Here is a 21,740-nt window from a genome sequence, read left to right as displayed (position 1 = left end):
ATTTCTGTATATATATATATATATATATATATATATATATATATAATATATATATATTTCTGTTTCCTCATTTTCAATTGTAGACATCATCTTGTGACTTCCTGCTGAGGTAGATGAGTATTTTTTATACTATTTCTCCAACCAGTTAGTTGCTCCTCTCCTTTTGGTCTGATATCACTTTGTTCATGGCTATAATAGAGCAAAGACACACACACCTCCTTCATGCAAAAAATAACTCGTTTCCATATCTGAGTCCTTAGGTGTTCTTTACACTCCTCAGAGCTATGTCTGTGCTGCCACACCTGAACCCAGTGTAGTACCTCGCTCATGATGAAAAGTGTCCTTTTTAAAAAGGTATTTCCATACTTGCTTTTTGACTGAATAAGTAAATGTTTTTCCATAATGAACGACTAAGAGGACTCTTATGGAACCAAAAACGTTAGTATTAACAAGGCTTCATTTTTAATTAAGAAGCCTGAAACTAACCGAACAGAACCAACCACACCAATGGAAGAAGTTGGGAGGAAGCTTAGTAAAAGGGAATCTTTCAGGCTCAATAACTAGAACATCAAATAGTTTTTCATATTTGGTCTCACGTGGGTCTCATGAACACTAAAGGTTCTTGAGAGTCTACCCAGATGCTAAGAGTGACAGCACTCTGTTCTACCAAAGACCCCACAGCCTGCCATGCTCAGTGCCTGCTCTAGTACAGGCAGCCAGCCAGCCAGCCAGCCAGCCAGCCAGCCACACTTCCTGGCTGCAGGCTTTGCCATTTACTCTGCAGAGTGAGAATTCACAAGCAGTTGCTCAGTACTCACCAGCATCTCCTGTCACATTGAACCTTGTACTCTATACTGGGAGAACACTCTTTACACGTTAATTTCTTGATTGTGAACAATGCAGTGAGGTATAAAGTGGGCTGTCTTTTCTTTTTTAGACATGAATACATGTATATTCCATTTCTGTTTTTATAGGCAATGGCGGCTGATAAAAGTGATGAGTGGTTTGCTAAACAAAATAAACCAAAGGCTTCAGTTTAATGGATGACATCATGTGGAACAAGCATCTGTGATTCCTGTCCAGCACCTCTGAGGCCTGATGTGTTTGTCCGTGATACTCTTAAATTTGGTTGTTTCCTGTATAAGCAAGGAGGCTTGGGTGGTGAAGATTTGTGTGTTTCAATCTTTGAAAGTTCTGGTATGCTTTAGAAATGAAATCCAATTATCATTCATCCAGGTAAAGAGAACCCTTGCTGTAATCTGCACGGTCACTGGAGTGGCACATTCTGTGTGTAACTGTATTAGATTACTTACTGTATTAGATTATCCCCAGACTGGGATAGCTGTATGCGATATTATAATGGTAATACTCCTAGCATCTGGTAATATGCTGTTCTAATATCTTACTCTGGTAGATGTTGACATTTAAAAATTTTTTTTTAAAAATTTATTTTGTTGGACCAACAGATTCAGTTAACACTCCCGTCTTACTTGCTTTTACATTTTGAGTAGCCAGAGAAAACATACAGGAAGGATTTAATGTGTGTGTTACTACATACCTAGCTCTTTGCTAGTTCCTTTAAATTTTTAAAATTCCTCACATTAAAGAAGATGATGTTAGATTTTAAAATGGATTAGATAATTTCAGCCTGAAAAAAAAAATGGGCTTTTTTTGGTGGCTGTCCAGTACATGGATCTGAACCTTTGACCCTGGTGTTATAATACTACACTCTAACCAACTGAGCTAACCGGCCAGCCCCAATATTTTTTTTTAATATTGTAGTTTTCTCTTTGGTTCTATAGAACAATCAGGTTTTAATAACTAGAAACAGAATTGTATTGGGTATATTCATTAGAGTATGCTTCCAAAATCAAGCTGTTAGACCAGTCTCTAAGTCTCATTATTTAAAGTGGTGGCCAGGTTCAAATTTTAGGAATAAACTGAGGAGATTGGAAAAGACTGACTCAAGGGATACTAGTTCCACAGTAACGTATATAAAATCACTTGTAAATCATAACCTTGGTTGTTCTCCCTTACTGGGAGGGTGGGCATAGAAATTTTGGAGGGATTTCCAAGTTACCTTCTTAAAGGGGCAATCTTACCTTCCCTGAGGAAAAAAAAATCCTTGTCTGGCTCCACACTTTTCATTCAACTTAAATTCCCTATCTTAGGGAATCAGTCATGAGTTTAAAAGCAAACCAAGTTATATATGTTCCTCCACTAGGTAACTGGTTCATTTTTTTTCTATACATGGGGAAATTATTATGTGAATATTGAATAATCAGATAAACTTCTGTGTTTAGACTATGATTTGTTAATTCTTAGATTTTCTATTAGATTATTAATTCTTGGTATTTATCTCTAGTAATGCTGTTCTTGTGAAAAGAAACTACTTTTCCCACTCTGCTATATTGTACCTTCTAAGTTTGTTATAGTAAAATAAGTGGTTTATGTAAGTACTGAGTGATTAAATAACACATACTGGTTTCTTTATTTGCTTATCTTGTGTTTTGACATACAAAAATGCTTTACTTTTAAATGTACGACTGTGCGTGATAGTGGGCACTTGCATGATAGAAATTAATACTGTTTATCCACCTGGGACATTTTGGCTTTATGAGATCAGCCCCCTTTTATTTCTCATTGCCTGTCATGTTTTCCTTTATTGCAGTCTTTAATATTTTATTCATCCTAAAGCTATTTAGTATACAACTTTAGCATTTTATTAAGGAATCCAAAAGTTTGTTTTTGCACAGTTCAGCTAGTAATTTTAAACCAAAAGTTATGATTACTTTCCTACTTCTATGGGGATGGTATGATCAATTTGAAAATGAGGTTATAAAAAAAGACACTTTTGCCCAGGCTAGTGTTTTAAAGAGATGAAATTGGAGTTGGTCCAGGGGTTGTGGGTTATTATTAAGCTGATTAACATTGTCTCCCCCCACTACCACACTTGACTAGCTTTGAAGAAAATAAGTAAATAAACAGATAGATGAAGTTGGAAACTTCTTAAGTTTCTCCAGAGTTGTGTTTTCAAAGTAGTCATTTTGCTTTGGAATTAAGGGGTTGTAGAGTCCTAGCATATTAAGTGAAAAGTTCAAATGTGCCTTGAGTTTAAATCCAGAGGGCTTTAGAATGACCATGTTGCAAGAGTTCTCCTAGGTTAGCCTGGAGAATTAACTGTATGAAATCCATGTCTGGCTGACATCTTGGTGGAATTAACAAAGCCATGAACATTCAGTGCTTCTTTATGTGACTTTCTGTTCACCTCACCTGTCGGTGCCATTGTAATTTAGCAGCCAGAGTTTTCAGGAGGTGTCCAGCTTGTCCACTGTGGCTTTAATGATTAATAAAGAAGAACCCTTGCTTCAGACCTCTTTATCTAAGGTAATAGTGTCACATGGTTCAAAAATCAAAACATTCTTAAAAGGTATACTTTAAAAGAATCTTGCTCCTGCCCATCCCCATTAGTCCCATTCCCCCTGCCTCTGTAGGTAACCACTTGAGTATTAAGCAAATATAAATATATATATTCTTATTTTCTCCTTTTCCCCAGAAAATTTAACACACTATACACTATATTTATTAGCCTTATTTATTTTATTTTTTAATCCACTCTACAGTTCCTTTCTGCAGTCCTAATTATGGCACATTTTTACTTCATGAGGTTCTATAATGATTTATAGACTGGTATGGCTATACCTAAACTGCCGCCTTTTGGGGCAAGATGTATTATTTTTACTATTAATTCACATTGAACATGAGTCATGGTCCTAAATGCATCAAAATGTGTTCATAATATCCTGCAAAGAGTGAATAGCACTGCTGTTTTACGGTGTAGCTCTTGCCCAATTTATAGTTCATTAGTCACTGTGGTATACAGTGTGTATACTTCATTCTTAAGTAATATACTTAGTCTATAGCACTTCCTGCAAATATGTGAACAGAAGATCTTGAAGATACCTGGTGAGATTTGGTTTCCTTTCTCCTCTGAAGTCTTTTTTATTTGGCAGCTGGCTACAGGGATCCAAACACTTGACCTTGGTGATATAACAATGCGCTCTAACCAATTGAGCTAACTTCATGGTTGTTGCTTCTGTTGTTTAATGGGCCTTCATGAACTGGAGCTGACCTGATGTCATGATCTGTGAAAATAGTTTTTAATTGAGGAAGAGTACTGGGAACTCCCATGCCATAGCTGACCTGTTTCTCTGAAATGTATTTAAGAATTCCATTTAGCACTCCGTATCCCAGCCACCAGGCACAATGGTTGTGCATTGATGCCTCTGTGATCATTAACGCTAAGGAGCAGAAACTGAGTTCAGGCACTTTGGCATTTGCGTAGGTTAAGGGTGTGTTGTGCTCATACAACAAATCCCACATATACATAATTGTCCCACAAACATCCCCAAGCAGAACCCAGCGCTAGCTATACAATAGTCCCAAGAAAATACTGGTTGCTAGGCCTTAGATGAGTCTTTCACAGGCTGAAAGATGGGATTCTGCTCCATTGTTTTTCAGCTGCGTTGTGATGCATCAGTTACTTCACCACATTGTCACTAAAAGTTAGGCTTCCCTTAAAACATTAACTTTATTGGGCCTATGTTCCAGCGGAGGTTTTTGGAAAACAGAGCCCCTTTCCCCTCCACAGTGTTGGGTTACTAGTGTTTCCGGACTCAGGTCCGGCTGCCCACCCCCTTGAGAAGGAAAGAAAAAAACTCAGAAGTCAGATGGTTGGTGTTAGAAAAAGCAGATGTATTCAGCTGAAGGAGATGGTAGGCTACCCCATCTCAAAGATTTACATTTACTGAGGGGTTTTTAAAGGAAGGGTTGAGGGAATGGAATGTGGGAGGTGAAAAGCAGGAGAGCTGGAAATGTGAGTTACAAGGGGTCTATTTCTATGGGTTGGATACAAGGTCTTGCCAAGGCCTCATCTGGTTTCTGTTCTCATCTTCACTGTTATCTCAGGACCCTGCAAGATTTTGATTTGCGCCAGTGTAATTGGCTAGTGCCCAAGGTCAGCTTCAGTCGTTTGGCCTTGATCATTTCTCAAAACTCTACAAGTCTCAAAGACAGAACTGTTAGCTTTGCAGAAGCTAATTAATTAGCTTCTCAGCCTTGTTTCCTACTTAGCGAGGGAGATAAGTCAGGGGTTGGGAAGCAAGAGTGGAGAGAAAAAAACTGTCCTTTTAAAAATCCTCCCCCCCTCCGCAGCCCAGGCAGCTTTAGGTCCCAACATGGCTTCAGTCCTGCTCGCTCCAACATTAGTGAGTCATCAATCCCTGAAGAGATAAGGAGCCAGGGCCTCAGGTGACTCACTGAGAATGGTCTCAATGACCTCAAATCTTGGGTATTTTCATAGCATGACTCTCCCCCCACCGCCTCTACTCCTGCCAAATATCTACATACACTCTAGGAACAAGAAGGCTGGGAATGCTGCTGAAAACCATACAAATAGCAAGTTTGATGGAATTTTACCTAGGGGAGAGATGCTTTTTATACATTTTAGACACCTCCCCAGGACTCTTACAGTCACTGAGTTTCTTTTCCAACAGCAGACAATCACTGTCATGCAGTTTAGGTGATTTATTGATGTCTCAGATAACCTTGCTACTAGTACAGGACATTTCAGCCATCAAAGTCTTTTAAGAAGCCCATTCCCTATCAGAGGAGCCATGCTACTTCCATCTGTCTGCCAGTGTGTCCTCAGCCAGCCTCTTTTTTCTTCAGCTCTTCCACTTTGGCAACATAGAGCTTCATGGCGTCCATCTTGGACATCCCTTTGTTCCCATTCCATGCGTCCCACTTGGCCTTGGATTTCACATCTGAGGCAGGTGGGACAGGGATGTTGCAGTCACCCTGGGTGGCCTGTTTGTAGAAACTGTACACCAGCAATTTCTCCTCATCGCTCACAGGACCCTTCAGCAGCTTTATAGCAGCACAGGCCAGCTCAAACTCCACTTGGCACATTGGGGTAGCTGAGGCCGGACCCCTCTGTACTCTCCAGGTGATAGCTGGCGCTAGAAGCTGGAGGGTGGAGAGTGAGAGACATGTGAGGCTGATGATTCTTAAGTCTAGGGAAGAAGGGAAATGGAAAAAAGGAGACAGAATAGTGTGTGGGAAGAACACGGGTGTGTGTGTGTTCTCAGTAAGAAGTCAAGTGTGTGTTTTTATAAAGTACAGATTGTAAACTAGGGGTTCGCTGGATTGGATCTGTCCCACAGATGTTTGAGCTCGAACTGTGCATTTTCTGGGGACGACTATATCAAAGTTTCAAAAGCGTCTGTGATCCCAGAAAATTAGAGGACTGCTTCTGTCCGAAGGAGGCTGCGTGGCTGTGGGCTGGGCGGAGTCCCGCTGCGGAGGAGGAAGCCCAGAGCGTGGCGTGGCTGTCTGTGCTGCTGGCTGCTGGCGGGCAGCCCGGGGAAGGCATTCAGTGTGGGGGTTACTGGGAGGGGGGGATGCGGGGCTAGGGACAGGATAGGACGACTGGGACCTCTTAATTTATCACAATTGATTTGTTTACATGTGGATCCAGACAAGTTCTGCTTGTTGCATTGGTTGCTATGTCAGGTGTCTCTAATGTTTCTTTTAATCTCTAGGTTCTCTCTTCATCTAATTTTCCCCCTTTACCTCATAAAGTTGCCCAAAGTCTGAATTTGCTGGCGCCATCCCAGTAGTGTCGTTTGACATGTTCCACCATCCCTGCATTTCCTGATGATTAGCTGCTGATTCTTGAGGCTTCATCTCATTCGGGTTAGATTTGGCTTCAGAGGTGCATGTTCTGACAGCAGGAGGCCCGTTGTGTCTCATCATCTCTATGACATTAGCAGACATTGGTGATCACTTATTAGATCCATTATTTCAATAGGGGGTTGCACAATACCATATTCTAATTATTTTATTCCCTCTTTATTTACTAGCTAGGATGCTTCAAAAGACAGAAATGTTTACTCAGCTATTTATGGTCGCCCTGAGGAAAAATTCATGTAGAAAGGACAGGATAGGCCAGCGTCGCCACCATGGAGCTAGGTGGGTGTCCCAGCTCCCTTGTCCCGGGCCGACCAGGTCGCGCCCCGCAACGCGCCACCTGGACGGTGCTGCATGACGCGCCCTCTCCCACTGCGCACGCTCGCGCCGGCCTGGGCTAACGGAATCGGGCCGGGGAGGGATTTTGGAGGTTCGGGGTGTCCTTGGAGACCGGGAGTTGGGAGCCCGGGCTTCAGCCGTGGCCCCTCCGCTCCTTGGCCCGCCTCTTGTCCCCTCTGGGCCTCTTTCTACGCGAGAAAACCGAGCGAATGTGAAGTTAGGTCTCCTGAAAGCGAACGGGTTAGTGCACGTGCTGTGGGAAATGCCGAGCTCGGAGGACGCTCGGGGGGATGCCGGATGCCCCGACGGTCTCATTCACTGAACATCTTTAAGTTCCTGAGCAGGCATCTTGTCCTCATCGGTAGAGCGGGATGACGACATGGCCTCCGCCTCACAGTTTGGAGCGGGTTTCAGTGAGACCGCGTGTATGCACTTGGGTACAGTGCCTTGCGCTGTAGCAGCATTTACCAAACTAGCAGCCGTGGGGAGGGGGTGCAGCATTTGAGATGGCACTTTCTGAACCTGTGTGCATCATGATTCAGAATCCACATAGGCGAGGTCTGGAAAAAGGGGGGAACTGGTCGACATCGATGGCCTCTTGCCAGGCCTCCCCATCCTGCTGGATATGCTCTTAAGGGGATAAGAGCAGGAGGCTGTTCTGGGAGAGCTGGGGGTGAGTAATAGTAGTCTGTGGAGAAATGTTCTGGTCCCTGTCCCCAACCAGGTTTTCATGGTGGAATGGCAGAGCTCCAATGTTTGGAGCCCTGCAGCTGTGGTGATTTGTCCCAGGCCCAGTGGTTGTGACACACTGAGCAGATTGTCTCTGAGCCTCAATGTCCGCCCCGCTTTTTTTTTTTGCGGGTGACCAGCATGGGGATCTGAACCCTTGGCCTTGGTATTATCAGCACCATTGTCTACCGATTGAGCTAATGGGGCAGCCTACAATGTTCCCGTCGCTAAAACAGGAATAATAGTTCTTAAAAGGTTGTTTTGAAGATTAAAAGGGATCTTATATGTGTATCATGTAGGACTGCCTGTCACGGAATAAGCACTTAAAAAAAAGAAGTGCGCACTCAAAAGCACTAGTTAACCATTAGTGATAAAGCACTTGGGTTTTTCCCAACTATTAACTGCCCCTGGGACTTATTATTTCAGGTAGCACATGTACATACTAATTGTGTTGGGAAGGCTGGTGAGGGAGGCCAAACATCAGCTCAGCTGAGCTGACAGTTAATAAAATTACATTTAGAGAGTCCACAGAACATATTTTGGGGCCCTGGGAGAGTAGCCCAGGCCAGAAAGAAGAGCAATAACCCCCTGAGAGACTCCCCTCAGCAACCTAACCCTCCGAGCCAAGATGGATTGTTTTCACAAATGGGCTGTGTAGGAGTGCTGATCCCTTGGCCTTTTGCTGCTCCTATAAATGGTCAAAGGAGCAGGATATTTAGTCTCCTGGAATCAGTATTTTCTCTTCAGCTCCTGGCCTGTGAAAATGGGGAAGATGTGCTCTTGGGGACATGAGGGACTAGAAGGGATAGCATCTCTTGGCCCTGGGAAAGGGGAGAGGTGTCAGGAATATTGAATAGTGAGCAGTTTGTATTCTGACTTTAGCTTCTGGGCCAAAGGAAACATACCTGATGAAGACCTATATGTCCTTTCATCTTTCTGAGCTGGGGGAGGCAAAAAATAGTGACAAGATTCTGATCCTGACAATGGAAAGATTTGGGGAAACCAACATTTATCAAGCACTTAATCAAGCTCTTTGTAACCTTTTTTTTTTCTTTGTAGACTGATGCTTATTGTAGCTGTATGTTATTTAACCCTTACAGCATCCCTAGGAGATTGGATCAGGAGGTTACTGCACCAAACCAGTGCCAAGGGCTTGATGAGTATATGAGAGGTCTTCAAAAAGTTCATGGAAAGATTTGTAGTATCTTTTTCTTTTTTTTTTGTGGCTGGCCAGTAGGGAGATCCAAGCCCTTGACTTTGGTGTTATCAGCACCACACTCTACTGATTGAGCCAACTGGCCAGTCCTGTATTATCTTTTAATTCCATTTTTCCATAAACCTTTTGAAGTACCCTCATTTAACATTTGATCCTCACAGTCATAATGTGAACTCTGTATTATCCTCACATATGCAGAAGGGAGGCTCAGAGAAATAATCTGACCAAGATCACACCATTTTTAAATGGCTGAGCTAGGATTTAAACCCGTATCTGAATAGCATCCCAGATACCTTCCTTAATAAGTCTGTGTCAATTCATGGCTCACTGAAGGAAGGACTTTCTTAATCTACTGCAGTGTTTTTTGTATCTACCCTCTGGTTTCTACCACAGAACCAGAGTCATGAGCAGCTTGTTTTTGACTGGAAGAAGCTGTGGAGTGAACTGTTTCCCTGAAAGGCAGAAGGATGTTTGAAACCTATTTGCAGGGCAAGGCTATTAAGAGAAAAGGGGGAAGGCAGGGCTTATCTAATTGCTTCAGTGCCCATTGTCCTGGGGCTGTGCCTTTCTTAGTCTGTATCATTACTGAGAAGCTCAGTTGTCATGTCCTATAATACATACTTGGTGGCCCCTGTGGTTTGTTATTGTCCTTGTGCTGTTTTTCTCTTTCTAAACCCTTCTCCCCACAACCTCGCTTGGCCCAACCTTTGCTGTGTCTAGCCTCAGCAGTCCAGCTTTTCCTTTTCACACATTTTTCGTGAAGGATCTCATTTACTTCCTTGGTTCCAGTGATCATACCTCCCAGCATCACACTTCAGGGCTTACTTTCCTTCTGAAATTCAACCCTGCATTTCCATTGCTGGAGGACATTACCTTAAGGTTTTGCCTCAGACTCCAAATAACCAAAGCTGAGCTCATCTTCCTTCAGAATTGTTCTGATTCTTCTCTGTTCCCTATTTCTAATGGTATGAGTTGTCCCTCCCAGTTCCCAGGCTAGAGAGCTTGGAGGTCATTTTTTAGTCTGCCAATAAATAAATAAAACCTTTATCATGTCTGACCCTGATAATGACAGCCAACCTCTAACTGCTGCCTCTCCCTCTAACCTCTGCTTAATATTTTGTAAAATTTTCACTACACTGTATCTTATTCGGCTTCTTTTTGTGCAGGACCCTTGAATATCTGTGAAGAAATGACTGTTCTGCATGGGGGCTTCTTGCTGGCCGAGCAGCTGTTCCACCCCAAAGCCTTGGCAGAATTGACGAAGTCTGACTGGGAACATGTTGGGCAGCCCATTGTGGAGGCCTTGAGGGAGATCTCCTCGGCCACAGCACATTCTCAGCCCTTTGCCTGGAAGAAGAAAGCTCTGATCATCATCTGGGCCAAGGTTCTTCAGCCCTACCCTGCTACCCCTTCTGACACAGAAACTCGATGGCAGGAAGATGTATTCTTCTCAGTGGGCAACATGATCCCTACCATCAATCACACAGTCCTTTTTGAGCTGCTCAAGTCCCTGGAAGCTTCTGGACTCTTTATCCAGCTCCTAATGGCCCTGCCAGCCACCATCTGCCGTGCAGAACTAGAGCGTTTTTTGGAGCACATGATGATTGACACTTCTTCCGAAGATGTGGCCTTCTTCCTCGATGTCTGGTGGGAAATGATGAAGCACAAAGACAATCAGCAGGACTCCCTGCTCTCCCAGTTTAGGACAATGGCCCATAAGTACTTGCCCTCTTCAGATGAGTTCTCCCATCCTCCGAAGAGGTTTAAGTCAGACCCAGGTGTGTGCCCTACCATGCCCCTGTTGGCCATGCTGCTTAATGGGCTGAAGCAAATCCAAAACAGGATCCTGTGCCTCAGAATGAAGTGCTTAGCATTAGCCAACTTGGCTGACATGCTGACTGTGTTTGCACTGATGGTGGATGACCCCCAGGAAGTGTCGGCAACTGTGTATTTGGACAAACTGGCCACAGTGATCTCTGTGTGGAATTCAGACACCCAGAACCCATACCACCAACAGGCGCTGGCAGAGAAGGTAAAGGAGGCAGAAAGGGATGTCAGCCTGACCTCACTGGCCAAACTCCCGAATGAGACCATCTTTGTCGGGTTTGAGTTCATGCACAGCCTGCTACAGGAATGGGGGCAGGAGCTGCAGGCCATGCTCAACAGCAGCCAGAGGACAAATTATGATAGCTACCGGCTGTGTGACAGTCTGACTTCCTTCAGCCAGAACTTAAAGCTCTACCTGGATACCACCAGCTTGTCCAAGGAGGAGAGGCAAAATATACCTTCTAGGCAGATGGACTGGATTCCTCCAAGAGAAGAGATACAAAGATGTTGATGTCAAGGGTGTCCTGGAGAAATGGCTCAGCCAGAGATTCTCAAAGTGAAGATCAGTCAATAAACCTCACAGACATATTCAGAACTTGCAGTTTGCTTTCTGGTTACATATTCTAACAGCCAAAGGGGAAAGTATGGAACATGAGAGACCAAGACAAACAGAGCAAAGTTACTTGGAAGGCACAGAGGGAGTCTTCGGGGAAAAGAAAATCTCAAAAAAGCTATCAATATCTTCTGAGGGCTAGGAGAAAATATGGTATAAATGAAGCAAGAACAGGATGTGCTAAAAAAAAAAAGGTTATTTAGAGAGTAAAGAAGAGCTCTTAGAAATTAAAAATATAGTCATAGAAGTGAAAGACTCCATAGGAGGATTGGAAGATAAAGTTGAAGAAATTTACTGAAAAGTAGGGATAAAATAGGACAAAAAAGATTAAGACTGGTCCATGAGGTTGGCTATCTAAATAAAAGGAGTTCCAGAAAGGGCGAATAGGAGAAAGAAAGGAAGGAAGGAAGGAAGAGAGAGAGAGAGAGATGGAAGGAAGGTTATTATCAAAGAAATAATTAAAAAACTTTCCTAGGACCCAATGCTGAGTTTTCAGATGGAATCGTCCTATCAAGTGCTCAAAATAGATCCAATTCAAAGTGCACTGTCATGTCATGGAATTTCAGAACATTGGGAATAAAGAAAAGAGCCCGCAAGTTTCCAGACAGAGACAGGTTTCACACAAAGATTAAACATCAGAATGAATTATATACCTTGACAGCAACGTTGGAGGCTACAACACGATAAAAAAGTGCCCTCCAAATTCACAGAAGACAATTTCCCAATAAACATGAGAAAAGTAGCTCAATATCAGTATTAGAAAAAACCGAAAAATTAAAACAGCAATGCTTATAAAAATGAAAAAAATAAAATAAATTGATAGACTTAGTGTTGGTAAAGATATAGAAAAACGCTTGGCTAAAGCTGTGGCTTCTGTGGCCCGCCTGGTAATACTGCATCCAGAAATCACAGTGAAGAAAATGTGCAGCATGGCTGTGATCAATCTTGGCACCCACAAGTTCCTGGCTCAGATCCTCACTGCCTTCCCTGCCCTTAGGTTCACGAAAGAGCAAGGTCCAAATTTATCTAGCACTTTTGTGGTATCATGCCTCAAAGAAACTGTCTGGACAAAGTTCTCTACACCAAAGGAAGAAAAGCAATTTTTAGAGCTTCTGAACTGCCTGATGAGTCCTGTGAAACCCCAAGGGATTCCAGTTGCTGCCCTTCTTGAGCCAGATGAGGTACTGAGGGAGTTTGTCCTGCCTTTCTTGATGCTGGATGTCAGAGAGGTAGACCTCAGTCTGAAGATCTTTCTCCAGACTCTAGAAGCAAATCTGTGCCTAGAGGAATACTGGCTCCAGACCTGTTCCCCGTTCCCTCTCATCTTCAGCTTATGCCAGCTCCTGGATGGCTTCAGCAAATACTGGCAGCTTCCAAAGGAGAAGCGGTGCCTCTCTTTGGATGGGAAAGATCTGGTGATCCATATCCTGGAGCTCCTCTGTGAGATCATATTAGCCAGTGCCAAGACCTTCTCCCCAGACACGTGGATCAAGTCCCTGTCCTGGCTCCACCGGAAGTTGGAGAAGTTAGACTGGACTGTGGGCCTGAGACTGAAGAGTTTCTTTGAGGGCCACTTCAAGTTTGAGGTGCCAACCACACTTTTTGAGATCTGTAAGCTTTCTGAGGATGAGTGGACCTCCCAGACCCACCCAGGGTATGGGCCAGGCACAGGGCTTCTTGCCTGGATGGAGTGCTGCTGCATCTCTAGCAGCGTCTCGGAGCAGATGCTCTCTCTCTTGGTGGTAGATGTGGGCAATCCCGAAGAGGTCAGATTGTTCAGCAAGGGCTTTCTGGTGGCCCTGGTACAAGTCATGCCTTGGTGCAGCCCCCAGGAATGGCATTACCTTCACCAGTTGACCAGGAGACTGTTGGAGAAACAGCTTCTCCATGTCCCTTATAGCCTGGAATATATTCAGTTTGTTCCCCTGCTCAACCTAAAGCCCTTTGCCCAGGATCTCCAACTCTCTGTACTTTTCCTGAGAGCTTTCCAGTTTCTCTGCAGCCAGAGCTGTCGTAATTGGCTGCCTATGGAAGGCTGGAGCCATGTGGTCAGGCTCCTCTGTAGCAGTCTGACCAACGTCCTGGACTCAGCTAGATTGTTACAGTCAGTTGGCCCTTGGGCCCAAGGACAAGAACATGACCTGACCCAGGAGACCCTGTTTGTTTATACCCAGGTGTTCTGTCATGTTTTGCACATCATGGCCATGCTGCCCCAAGAGGTCTGTGAGCCCCTCTATGTTTTGGCTTTGGAAATTCTCACCTGCTATGAAACTCTGAGCAAGACCAACCCTTCTATTAGCTCCTTGCTCCAGAAGGTAAATGAGCAACACTTCTTAAAGTCCATTGCTGAGAACATTAGCCCAGAGGAGCGGCGCCAAACTCTGCTGCAGAAGATCAGCAACTTCTGACCTTTGTAGGTCAGAAGAAAGCTGGGCCTCAACATGGGGGGTCTGAGGGGTTAGAGCTGAGAAGCACAAACTTTACAGTTATGTGAAATTGTAAACAAGATAACAAGTCTATGGCAATCACGGTGTAAAGAAAGTAGTTTCTTAGATATTTGTAACATACGAACTATAATAAAATTCTCTTTTGAGTCTCATCTTGTCTCTGAATCTTTCTCAGCAATAGCCTAGCATTGAATATGCTCTAAAATTCGGTTTAGAAAGTCTTAAGATCAGGTCACGTTGGGAGGAACATGTTCATAACTGGACTTCACCCTAGATGTTGGTGAATAAGCCCAAAGTTGAAACCACCCAAGTGGAAAAAAACTACACGGTATGTGTGTTCTTTTATATTAAGACCCTCTTCAAGAGTCATTTCAGTATTTTAGTATTTTTCATGGGGTATCTTCAGAAAGAGCGGCAACTTGGAAAAGAGGTCTATTCTAGCCCTGGCTCTGCCTCCAACTGGCCATGTGATCTTTGTGCCCAAGAGGCCTGCACTATTGTAAAATGAGAGGGTTGGACTAAGGAGAACTAAGTGTTGTATGCTGGGGGAAAGGAGGGGTAATATTAACGTTAAGAAAATGGGAGTCTTCTGAATTGAGGGCTGCTGTACAGTCTGAACTCCATTCAGTGGACCTAAAGGGACTAAGATAAAGCTAGGTCTGGTAAAGAGAGCAGAGATAGGTTTGAAGGATGGGTATAATTGTCTTCTCCCTGGGGTGGAGCTGTCATGATCTTGATGAATGAGTGGGAGCAGGGAATGATATGTGCAAAAGCATAAAGATGAGAATTTAAGGTGTCCAGGATATTACTACAGAACTGTGAGAACTGGTTAGGGAGATAAGGGAAGGAAAAGGATATGTCCCATCACCACCTTTATATCCATACCCTCATTCAAATATGAGGCAGCCTCAGGTTCCCTCCCCCACCTAAGGTAGACTCAGCTCTGTGACCAGCAATCAGGCTTCCATTCTCCCAACTCCTAATTGGTATTCACCTATGAAGAGAAGAAAGGCCCTAAAGTTACCATTGGGCTTGAACTCTGGGAAACTTCAATGTATTCTTGGGAGCGTGAACCGCAGAAATGTAAGGTATCAGCTAGGTCCTCCTGTAAGCTAAAAGCATCAGCACACACACACCCTTCTCCCAGTTACGTGGACCTAAACTTGGACCAAGAACTATAAAGCACATGGCAGCCAATCAAGCTGGGTCACAGGATGCTTCTCACAGGAAACCAGTATTGATGTATTTCACAAATGAGAACGAGTTGGGAAATATTAGTGCAATTTAATCACCATAGGGGTGACTTAAACAAAGATATACTGATAGTAAAAAAAAAAAAAAATACAGCATTTTACACTTTTTAAATGGCACCCATTAAAGACTGAAACAGTCAAAATTTGAGACATCATTCAGTCCTTTAAAAATTCATGGACAATGAATTAAAAGGCACTTTAAAATTTCTAGTTTTTCACTACCACTTGAAGACAATGTCATGATAGCACAGTCTCTCGAACCCACTTAGGTGATAAAGAATGATCAGTGTTGGCACCAGAGGATCCTATTTGCAAATGGGGGAGAAGGCGTCAGTCCACAGGACATACTTTGGCCAGGCTGCCCTCTTGCTCCCCAGCCTTCTATGGCTAAATGGCAGTACACTCACATAGGATGGGCTTTGGACCACAAGCTCTGGCTTATCAGGAGGCTCTGGGAAAAGTACTCCACAGTCTAGATGAGACATCAAGGTTTGGAGTATAGAAGTCCGTTTCCAATTCATACAAAAAGAACAGTGTCAAAGAGTGGGGCTACCCAGTAAATAGCTACCAAAGTCATCATTTCACTTTGCCCCTACTTTCATGAGAACATCCTATGTGTGTGGATATGGGGAAAGTTGGGCATGAGGGAACATGCTAAAAAAGGGATAGTATTTGCTTGCAACAAGCTCACAAGTTTGACACTGGTCTTTTTGCCAATTCAGTCTGCAAAGGTCGTGCTGATCTCTTTTGGCCATCCTACCAACTCAAGTGCTTCAGGTTCCCATCCCTGCCTCTTACCCCCTGCCATAGAGACTTCTGGTCAGAAGTCAGTAGACAGAATTCAAAGTTGACACATAGGTGAAAGGATAAGGCAAAGAACCAATGGGTTATCTAGTAACCTATAAAAAAACTACTTATCCACAATGATTTTCCCAGGCCAATGTTGCAAGAAGACATTATTTCAAGAACCAAGTCATTATTTGCTTCTGCTGACCCAGTACTGTGGATACTGTCCTGAGTGGTTGTAGAGATGGGTAGCCACCAATATCAGGGCCAGTGGGTGCCCAGACACTTATCACCCTGGTCCACCAATCTGCATGCTCCATGCTTCTACCTTCCAGACAAAGCTCTTGAGATAAGACCCAAAGAAGGATCCTTGGGTTTGCATTAAAACCACCTTGCTGCCAGTGGAGGTCTGACGGGATCCAATAGTTGTTATTAAGAAAAAAGTGCTTTTGCAAAAGGGGCAGGTTAGAACAGGGAGATAATATGAATATTCTTTAGAAAAACTCAAATCCATCTGCTTATCAATACCCAAAAGGCTGAGGCCACCCAGGGCACAATTTGGTCCGTGGAATACTGAGCAGAGGAGGCAGCGAATGTGAGGAGGCACCTTCACTGCCTGACTCCTGGAAGCTATTAACCACCCTTTTTAGCTTGGGGAGTATCAAAGAGCCGGGCTGCCTTCCTGCACAGCAGAGAGAACCAGTAGATCTGGGGAGCGATGAGGAAGGCATTGGCCACGTTGCAGTAGAAAGGGATATTAAATGGCACTTGGAGCAGGCTTAGTCCCTGCTGTTGGCCATAGGACCAGTACATGAAGGGGAAAAGAAGGATCCGACAGGAAAGAAAGGTGGCCAGTGTGAGGATTCCATTCACCTTGTACAGAAGGGAGTGCTGCTGCTTTAGCTGCAAAAGAAAGGGAAGGAAAATGTAAGGTCACTAAGAGGTTGGGGCATCAGGGAATGACTAGCCCAAATCCCACAAAAGTAAAGGCCAAGCAGGTACAGGTACTCATCAAGACCCGGGCTGTCAAATTTGTTGACCCCTGCAGTGAACTGAATGACCCCCCAAAGTCATTAAAGCTTAATCCCCATTTTAACTGTTGAGGGTAGGAAATCCTATTATGGTTGTAAGGTGGGGCCTTGAAGATGTGATTAGATTCTGATGACCATGCCCTAACCCTAATGAATGGATTAATAATGGTGGTCATGGGCATGCCTCTGAGGGCTTTAAAAGGAAAGCACGAGAGTCTCTCTCTGTCTCTCTCTCTGATCTGCCATTTTCTCTCAGGTGAGACTCCTGCATCGCTGTAAATCCCCACCAAAGAAGACCCTTACCAGATGTGTTCCCTGGACTTTGGACTTGCCAGCCTCCAAAACTGTAAGTGATAAATTTCCTTTTCTTATAAATCACCCAGTTCCAGTTATTTCTGATATAAGCAACAAAAATGGACTAATACAACCCCTAATTTTCTGACACTTGTAGAAAAGATTATTGAGCATTGTCACACTTATATATACATATAGCTTTGTAGTTTTTCCAATAGTGATGTTGGTTTTGGCCTAAGCCACCCAGCAGACAGGAGTTAAGGAACAGTAGATTAGAGAAAATCTGTGTGGCCAGGGGAAAAATATAATGAACTGTATCAAACTTGGATCAAACCTACAATTCCATCCCCACTGGCTCGGATGACCAACTTATCTTTACATCTATTGAAGGGTCTCCTATCCCACTGTTCCTAGCATTAAGGGATTTCTCCAAACACTGCAATCTCCAAAAGAAAAGCAGAGTCCATTCCCTTCTGCATTACTTTTGCCATTTCATTCATACATGCCTGAATCAGAATTCTGCCCAGTGACACAAATGGAGTACTCAGTTCTGCTGTGAAGATGCAGCCGATGAAGAAGTCCCCAAGGTCTCCCCGGAGCCTCTGCAGATGAAAAGAGGAAAAAGGGAAATAAGAAGTGGAGGTTAAGAAACCACCAGAAGGAAAATTCTAACTAGGACTATTAAAAGGGTAACCAGGAGAGACTATGAAGGAAAAGGGAAATGCTAAATAGGCAAGTGTAGACCCAGTTGATTTTCTGCTGCTTCCACAGCAATAGCACTTTGATAGTCAAATCCCTGGGATCCAGAGGCAAATTCAGACAGGCTGATTGCTTCACACCCTAGCTTCCTCTGTATAGCAATGATAGCCGGAAGGAACTCTGCAGTCTACTTTTATGTATCTAACTTAGTCATGCCAAGGGCACATTGTCTGTTCAGTTCAACAAAATATGTGTCAGGCCCTGTGCTACATGTTGTGGTCCCAAAGTAATTAAGAAAGATGTCTTAAAGAATTTAATGTACTCTACCTCTTTTTTCTTCTCAAGAAAGCAGTATAGCATAGGAGAATACCAGCTCTGTGCCTTAGTACCACTGAATGACATAAGTAAACACTTAGAGGCTCAGTTTCTTCATCTACCACATAGATAGATGGGCTAATAATTTCTAACATTTAGCAAGGTATGAGCTTTTTAATCAAGTGCCTGTCATCTGGTAGGCACTCAGGAATTACAAGTTTCTTCTCTGTATTTCCATTTCTCTTCCTTGTTGGATGTGTTTTTATGGGAAAATGAATCTGGGGAGAAATTATAAGGCTATTTGCTTTGAGAGTCTGTGTTTTTGTGACATCAGAATAATGCATATAGTACTCTCTGGCACTGTTAGAGAGCTGTTATGTTGTTTTGTACTGTATTTGTATTTTATATTGATTTTATATTGTATTGAACTAAAGACAAACTTTGACAAATGCTAAGGAATCACAGAGGGCTGGGAGACTGCTAAAAAGAATAATGTTGGGCCAACCCCGTGGCTCACTCGGGAGAGTGCAGTGCTGGGAGCGCTGAGGCCGCGGGTTCGGATCCTATATGGGGATGGCTGGTGCGCCCACTGGCTGAGCGCGGTGCGGGTGACACCAAGCCAAGGGTTGCGATCCCCTTACCGGTCACACACACACACACACAAAAAGGAATAATGTTGGTAAGGAGGATCACAAACATTTCAGATTTACTTTCCTCCACTATTTGCACGGGGGATTTAACTGCTGAAGCTGCTGGCACATGGAGAGTGGGTATGGTCCAAAAGGGAAGGAAAAGAGGGGCAATCCTGACTCCTAATTAATAGTAAAGACACCCAGTTCAAAAGCAGCAAAGGAGTGACCAAGGCTGCTGATCTGTCCTGAAAGTCCATACCTGGGCAACTGGCACAAGGACAAACAGAATAACTGCATGGTGTGTGATCATGAGACGATTTTGACTTAGGAAGTTTCGAAAAGTGGTAGAGTGGTCTTGGTTCTGGTCTCTGGTTCGGTACCATTCACAGAGGTACATGGCGTAGGAGTCATAGATCATGTATGGAATCAAAAACCAGACATATTCTCGGGCAAGCCAGTGCCTAAAAGAAAGCATATGAATGGTCTGTGAAATAATGATGGATATCAATTACAAAGGCCCAAAGCCAACCTCTTTTCAAACACATTCCCATCAGCTTTGTACCTTTAATTTTTAAAAAAAATTTAATTAAATTTAAGTTATTTTTGTCTGTTTTACTTCTTTTTTCTAGCTTTATACTTAATTGATTATTATTACTTCAAATACTTTACAGTGAAAGATGCTGAAGTTGATAAGGAGAGTAGACAAATTTCTCTAAATTACAGGGCAAATTAATGAGTGTCAAAGGAAAAAAACAGGAATTTACTCAGCCCCACATGTTTAAGTAGCTTGTTGTCACTATGTGTCTGATTGAGCTATTCATTTGTAATGGATTTTCTGGCATTTTGTGATAAAGCTGACTTTGATATAGATACATATACAAATGATTCTACAGCTCCACAATGAAACTGGTCTTGGAAGATATCCCAAATCCCACCCAAATCCAATATTTCCAGTTTAACTCCTCAGTTGCTCAACAGTTGGGAGTTTACCAACCTGAAACTAAACTCCTGAACCTACGAGTTTTCTCTTGTATCTGCATGCAACCCCTCTCTAGGGAGCTTCTGGGAAGCAACCCTGCCCATTTTTTTCCCCTCAGCTGGCCAGTTCAGTGATCCAAACCCTTGACCTTGGTGTTACAAGGCTGTGCTCTAATCAACTAAGCTAACCGGCCAGCCTTTTTTAAAAAAAACAAAAACAACAACAACACAATACACAAATCTATAGCTAATCTTAATTCCACTCATTAAGAAAAATATGTCTAGAAATGAGCCTGGAGCTCAAGGACTGCATTGTAGCAGTAAGATGCCAGAAGAGATGTCAGGATAAAAGAAAGTGTTCCCATTTACTCATCCAAAGGAGTTGACTCAATATTTGCTGAGTCAAATGATATTTTATTACCATCCTAGAGCAGATTAGAAAGTCTCTATGATTAATATGATGTTGTTCCCAAATGATAAATAAGCATTCTACAGAAATTTTATGTGAAAAACATCTAAACTGAAATCATGTACTATGCTGGGAAGTATTAGAAACACTCAGTCAGCAAATTTTTATTGAGCATCCATGTGTTAGGTAAAAGAAACAATTTAGCTTTGTGGACTACCTGAACATCAGAATCACCTGCAGTGCTTATTAAGGACTCCACTCCCCAAAGATTCTAAATTGTATGTCCAGGGCCCTTGAATCTGCATTTTTAACTTTGTCTCAGGTGATTTCCTAAGGAACCAGTGCACTGAACTGCAACACTGGGAATATAGAGAGGATGCCATTTGAGATTCTGTTCCTGAATGACTCCACACATACCAGAGCCTAACTAAATAATGAATAAACAATGAGATAAAGGCAAAATGTAGTAATGGAAAATATAATACACTTATAGGTGGATTAATTAGCCAGGTTCCATTTAGGCTAAAAGGTGTAATACTTATTCTACGGCCCATCTGTGGTCTCAGTTGCTTTCTTGAAGCAATTCCAAATAAAATAAGTAGCTACTAAAATAAGAGCTACTAAAAGCTTAACTGAAATATAACTGGCCTCTCCCCCTGGGTGGAACCTAGAGTTAATATTTTGCACACAGTACCTATTCAATAAGATCTGAAATTGTGATTCTTAAGTAGAATTCTCTGAAGACTTATTAACAAGAGATCTGGGTTATAATCTTAACTACCACTAGTCTATGACTTAACTTCCTTTGTAAAATGAAGTTAATAATCCTTGTCTTACTTCCCTGACAAAGTTATTGTGAGGATTAAAAAATTGAAAGTGTGAAAGTCCTTTTAAGTGTAAAAAGTACTATTCAAATACAAGTGCTTGAATTGAGAACATTGCCTACGGATATGATTTAGCCCTTTTGGGGATCTGGACCCCTTTAAAAATCTGATGAAATCCTTGGCTCCATATCACATTCTGCGTGTAATTTGAGGGGATTTATAGATACCCCCTCCTAACTAGAGACATTCTTTTTTTTTTTTTTTTTTTTTTTTTTTTTTTTCCTTTTTTCCCGGCCCGCAAAGGGCCCCCCCCCCCCCGTGCCCCCACCCCCCCCAGCCTCAAGCACAATCCTTCCCACAGGAATCTGACCTCCTCCCCAGCACTCCTATCCTTCCCAGGATCCAGCTCTAAGCTCCACAAAGGAAAGCAGACATCCAGTCCCAAGACAAGACTTGGAGACCTGAAGTCCTGAAAACATAGCCCTCACACCCCTGATGCTTGTCCCACCCCAGGGTTCCCGCTCAGAGGACTTCTCAATCCTGGGAGGGAGCCCCAGATGATGCCTGCCTGGGAACATTGGGTGGGGGCCCAGAGAAT

General features: G+C 43.1%; 4 protein-coding genes across 6 annotated transcripts in view; 2 read left to right on the top strand and 2 right to left on the bottom strand.

The window, feature by feature from the left end:
- GLOD4 (glyoxalase domain containing 4) overlaps positions 1–1,535 on the top strand; it is an 18,155-nt gene extending 16,620 nt beyond the window's left edge. The window contains exon 9 of the mRNA XM_008593036.1: positions 975–1,535. Coding sequence (XP_008591258.1) covers positions 975–1,040 — 66 coding nt within the window. The 3' untranslated portion in view covers positions 1,041–1,535. The remainder of the gene's footprint in view (positions 1–974) is intronic.
- A 3,525-nt stretch (positions 1,536–5,060) lies between these two features.
- On the bottom strand, positions 5,061–6,004 carry LOC103608611 (diazepam-binding inhibitor-like 5). Its single transcript, XM_008593029.1, has one exon. The coding sequence runs from the start codon at positions 5,968–5,970 to the stop codon at positions 5,707–5,709; it is 264 nt and encodes an 87-aa protein (XP_008591251.1). The 5' UTR covers positions 5,971–6,004; the 3' UTR covers positions 5,061–5,706.
- Positions 6,005–9,949: 3,945 nt separating this feature from the next.
- On the top strand, positions 9,950–14,136 carry GEMIN4 (gem (nuclear organelle) associated protein 4). Its single transcript, XM_008593077.1, has 2 exons — positions 9,950–11,308; positions 12,298–14,136. Exons 1-2 carry the CDS (start codon positions 10,224–10,226, stop codon positions 13,880–13,882), a joined length of 2,670 nt encoding a protein of 889 aa, XP_008591299.1. The 5' UTR covers positions 9,950–10,223; the 3' UTR covers positions 13,883–14,136.
- Positions 14,137–14,535: 399 nt separating this feature from the next.
- The window catches only part of FAM57A (family with sequence similarity 57, member A), a 31,667-nt gene continuing 24,462 nt past the window's right edge, over positions 14,536–21,740 (bottom strand). For 2 of the 3 annotated variants that reach the window (XM_008593009.1, XM_008593017.1), the window contains 3 exons: positions 19,191–19,392; positions 17,792–17,887; positions 15,186–16,863 (listed from right to left, as the gene is read on the bottom strand). In XM_008593009.1, the coding sequence (XP_008591231.1) occupies positions 16,594–16,863; positions 17,792–17,887; positions 19,191–19,392 (568 nt within the window). In that variant the 3' untranslated portion in view covers positions 15,186–16,593. Of the gene's footprint in view, positions 14,916–15,185; positions 16,864–17,791; positions 17,888–19,190; positions 19,393–21,740 lie in introns of those variants that run through there. The other variant, XM_008593021.1, reaches the window with a different exon arrangement.

Source organism: Galeopterus variegatus, unplaced genomic scaffold (assembly GCF_000696425.1).
Source record: "Galeopterus variegatus unplaced genomic scaffold, G_variegatus-3.0.2 Scaffold155, whole genome shotgun sequence".
Classification (NCBI taxonomy): domain Eukaryota; kingdom Metazoa; phylum Chordata; class Mammalia; order Dermoptera; family Cynocephalidae; genus Galeopterus; species Galeopterus variegatus.
Note: the sequence above shows the minus strand (reverse complement) of the source record. Positions and strands in the feature narration are given on the sequence as shown.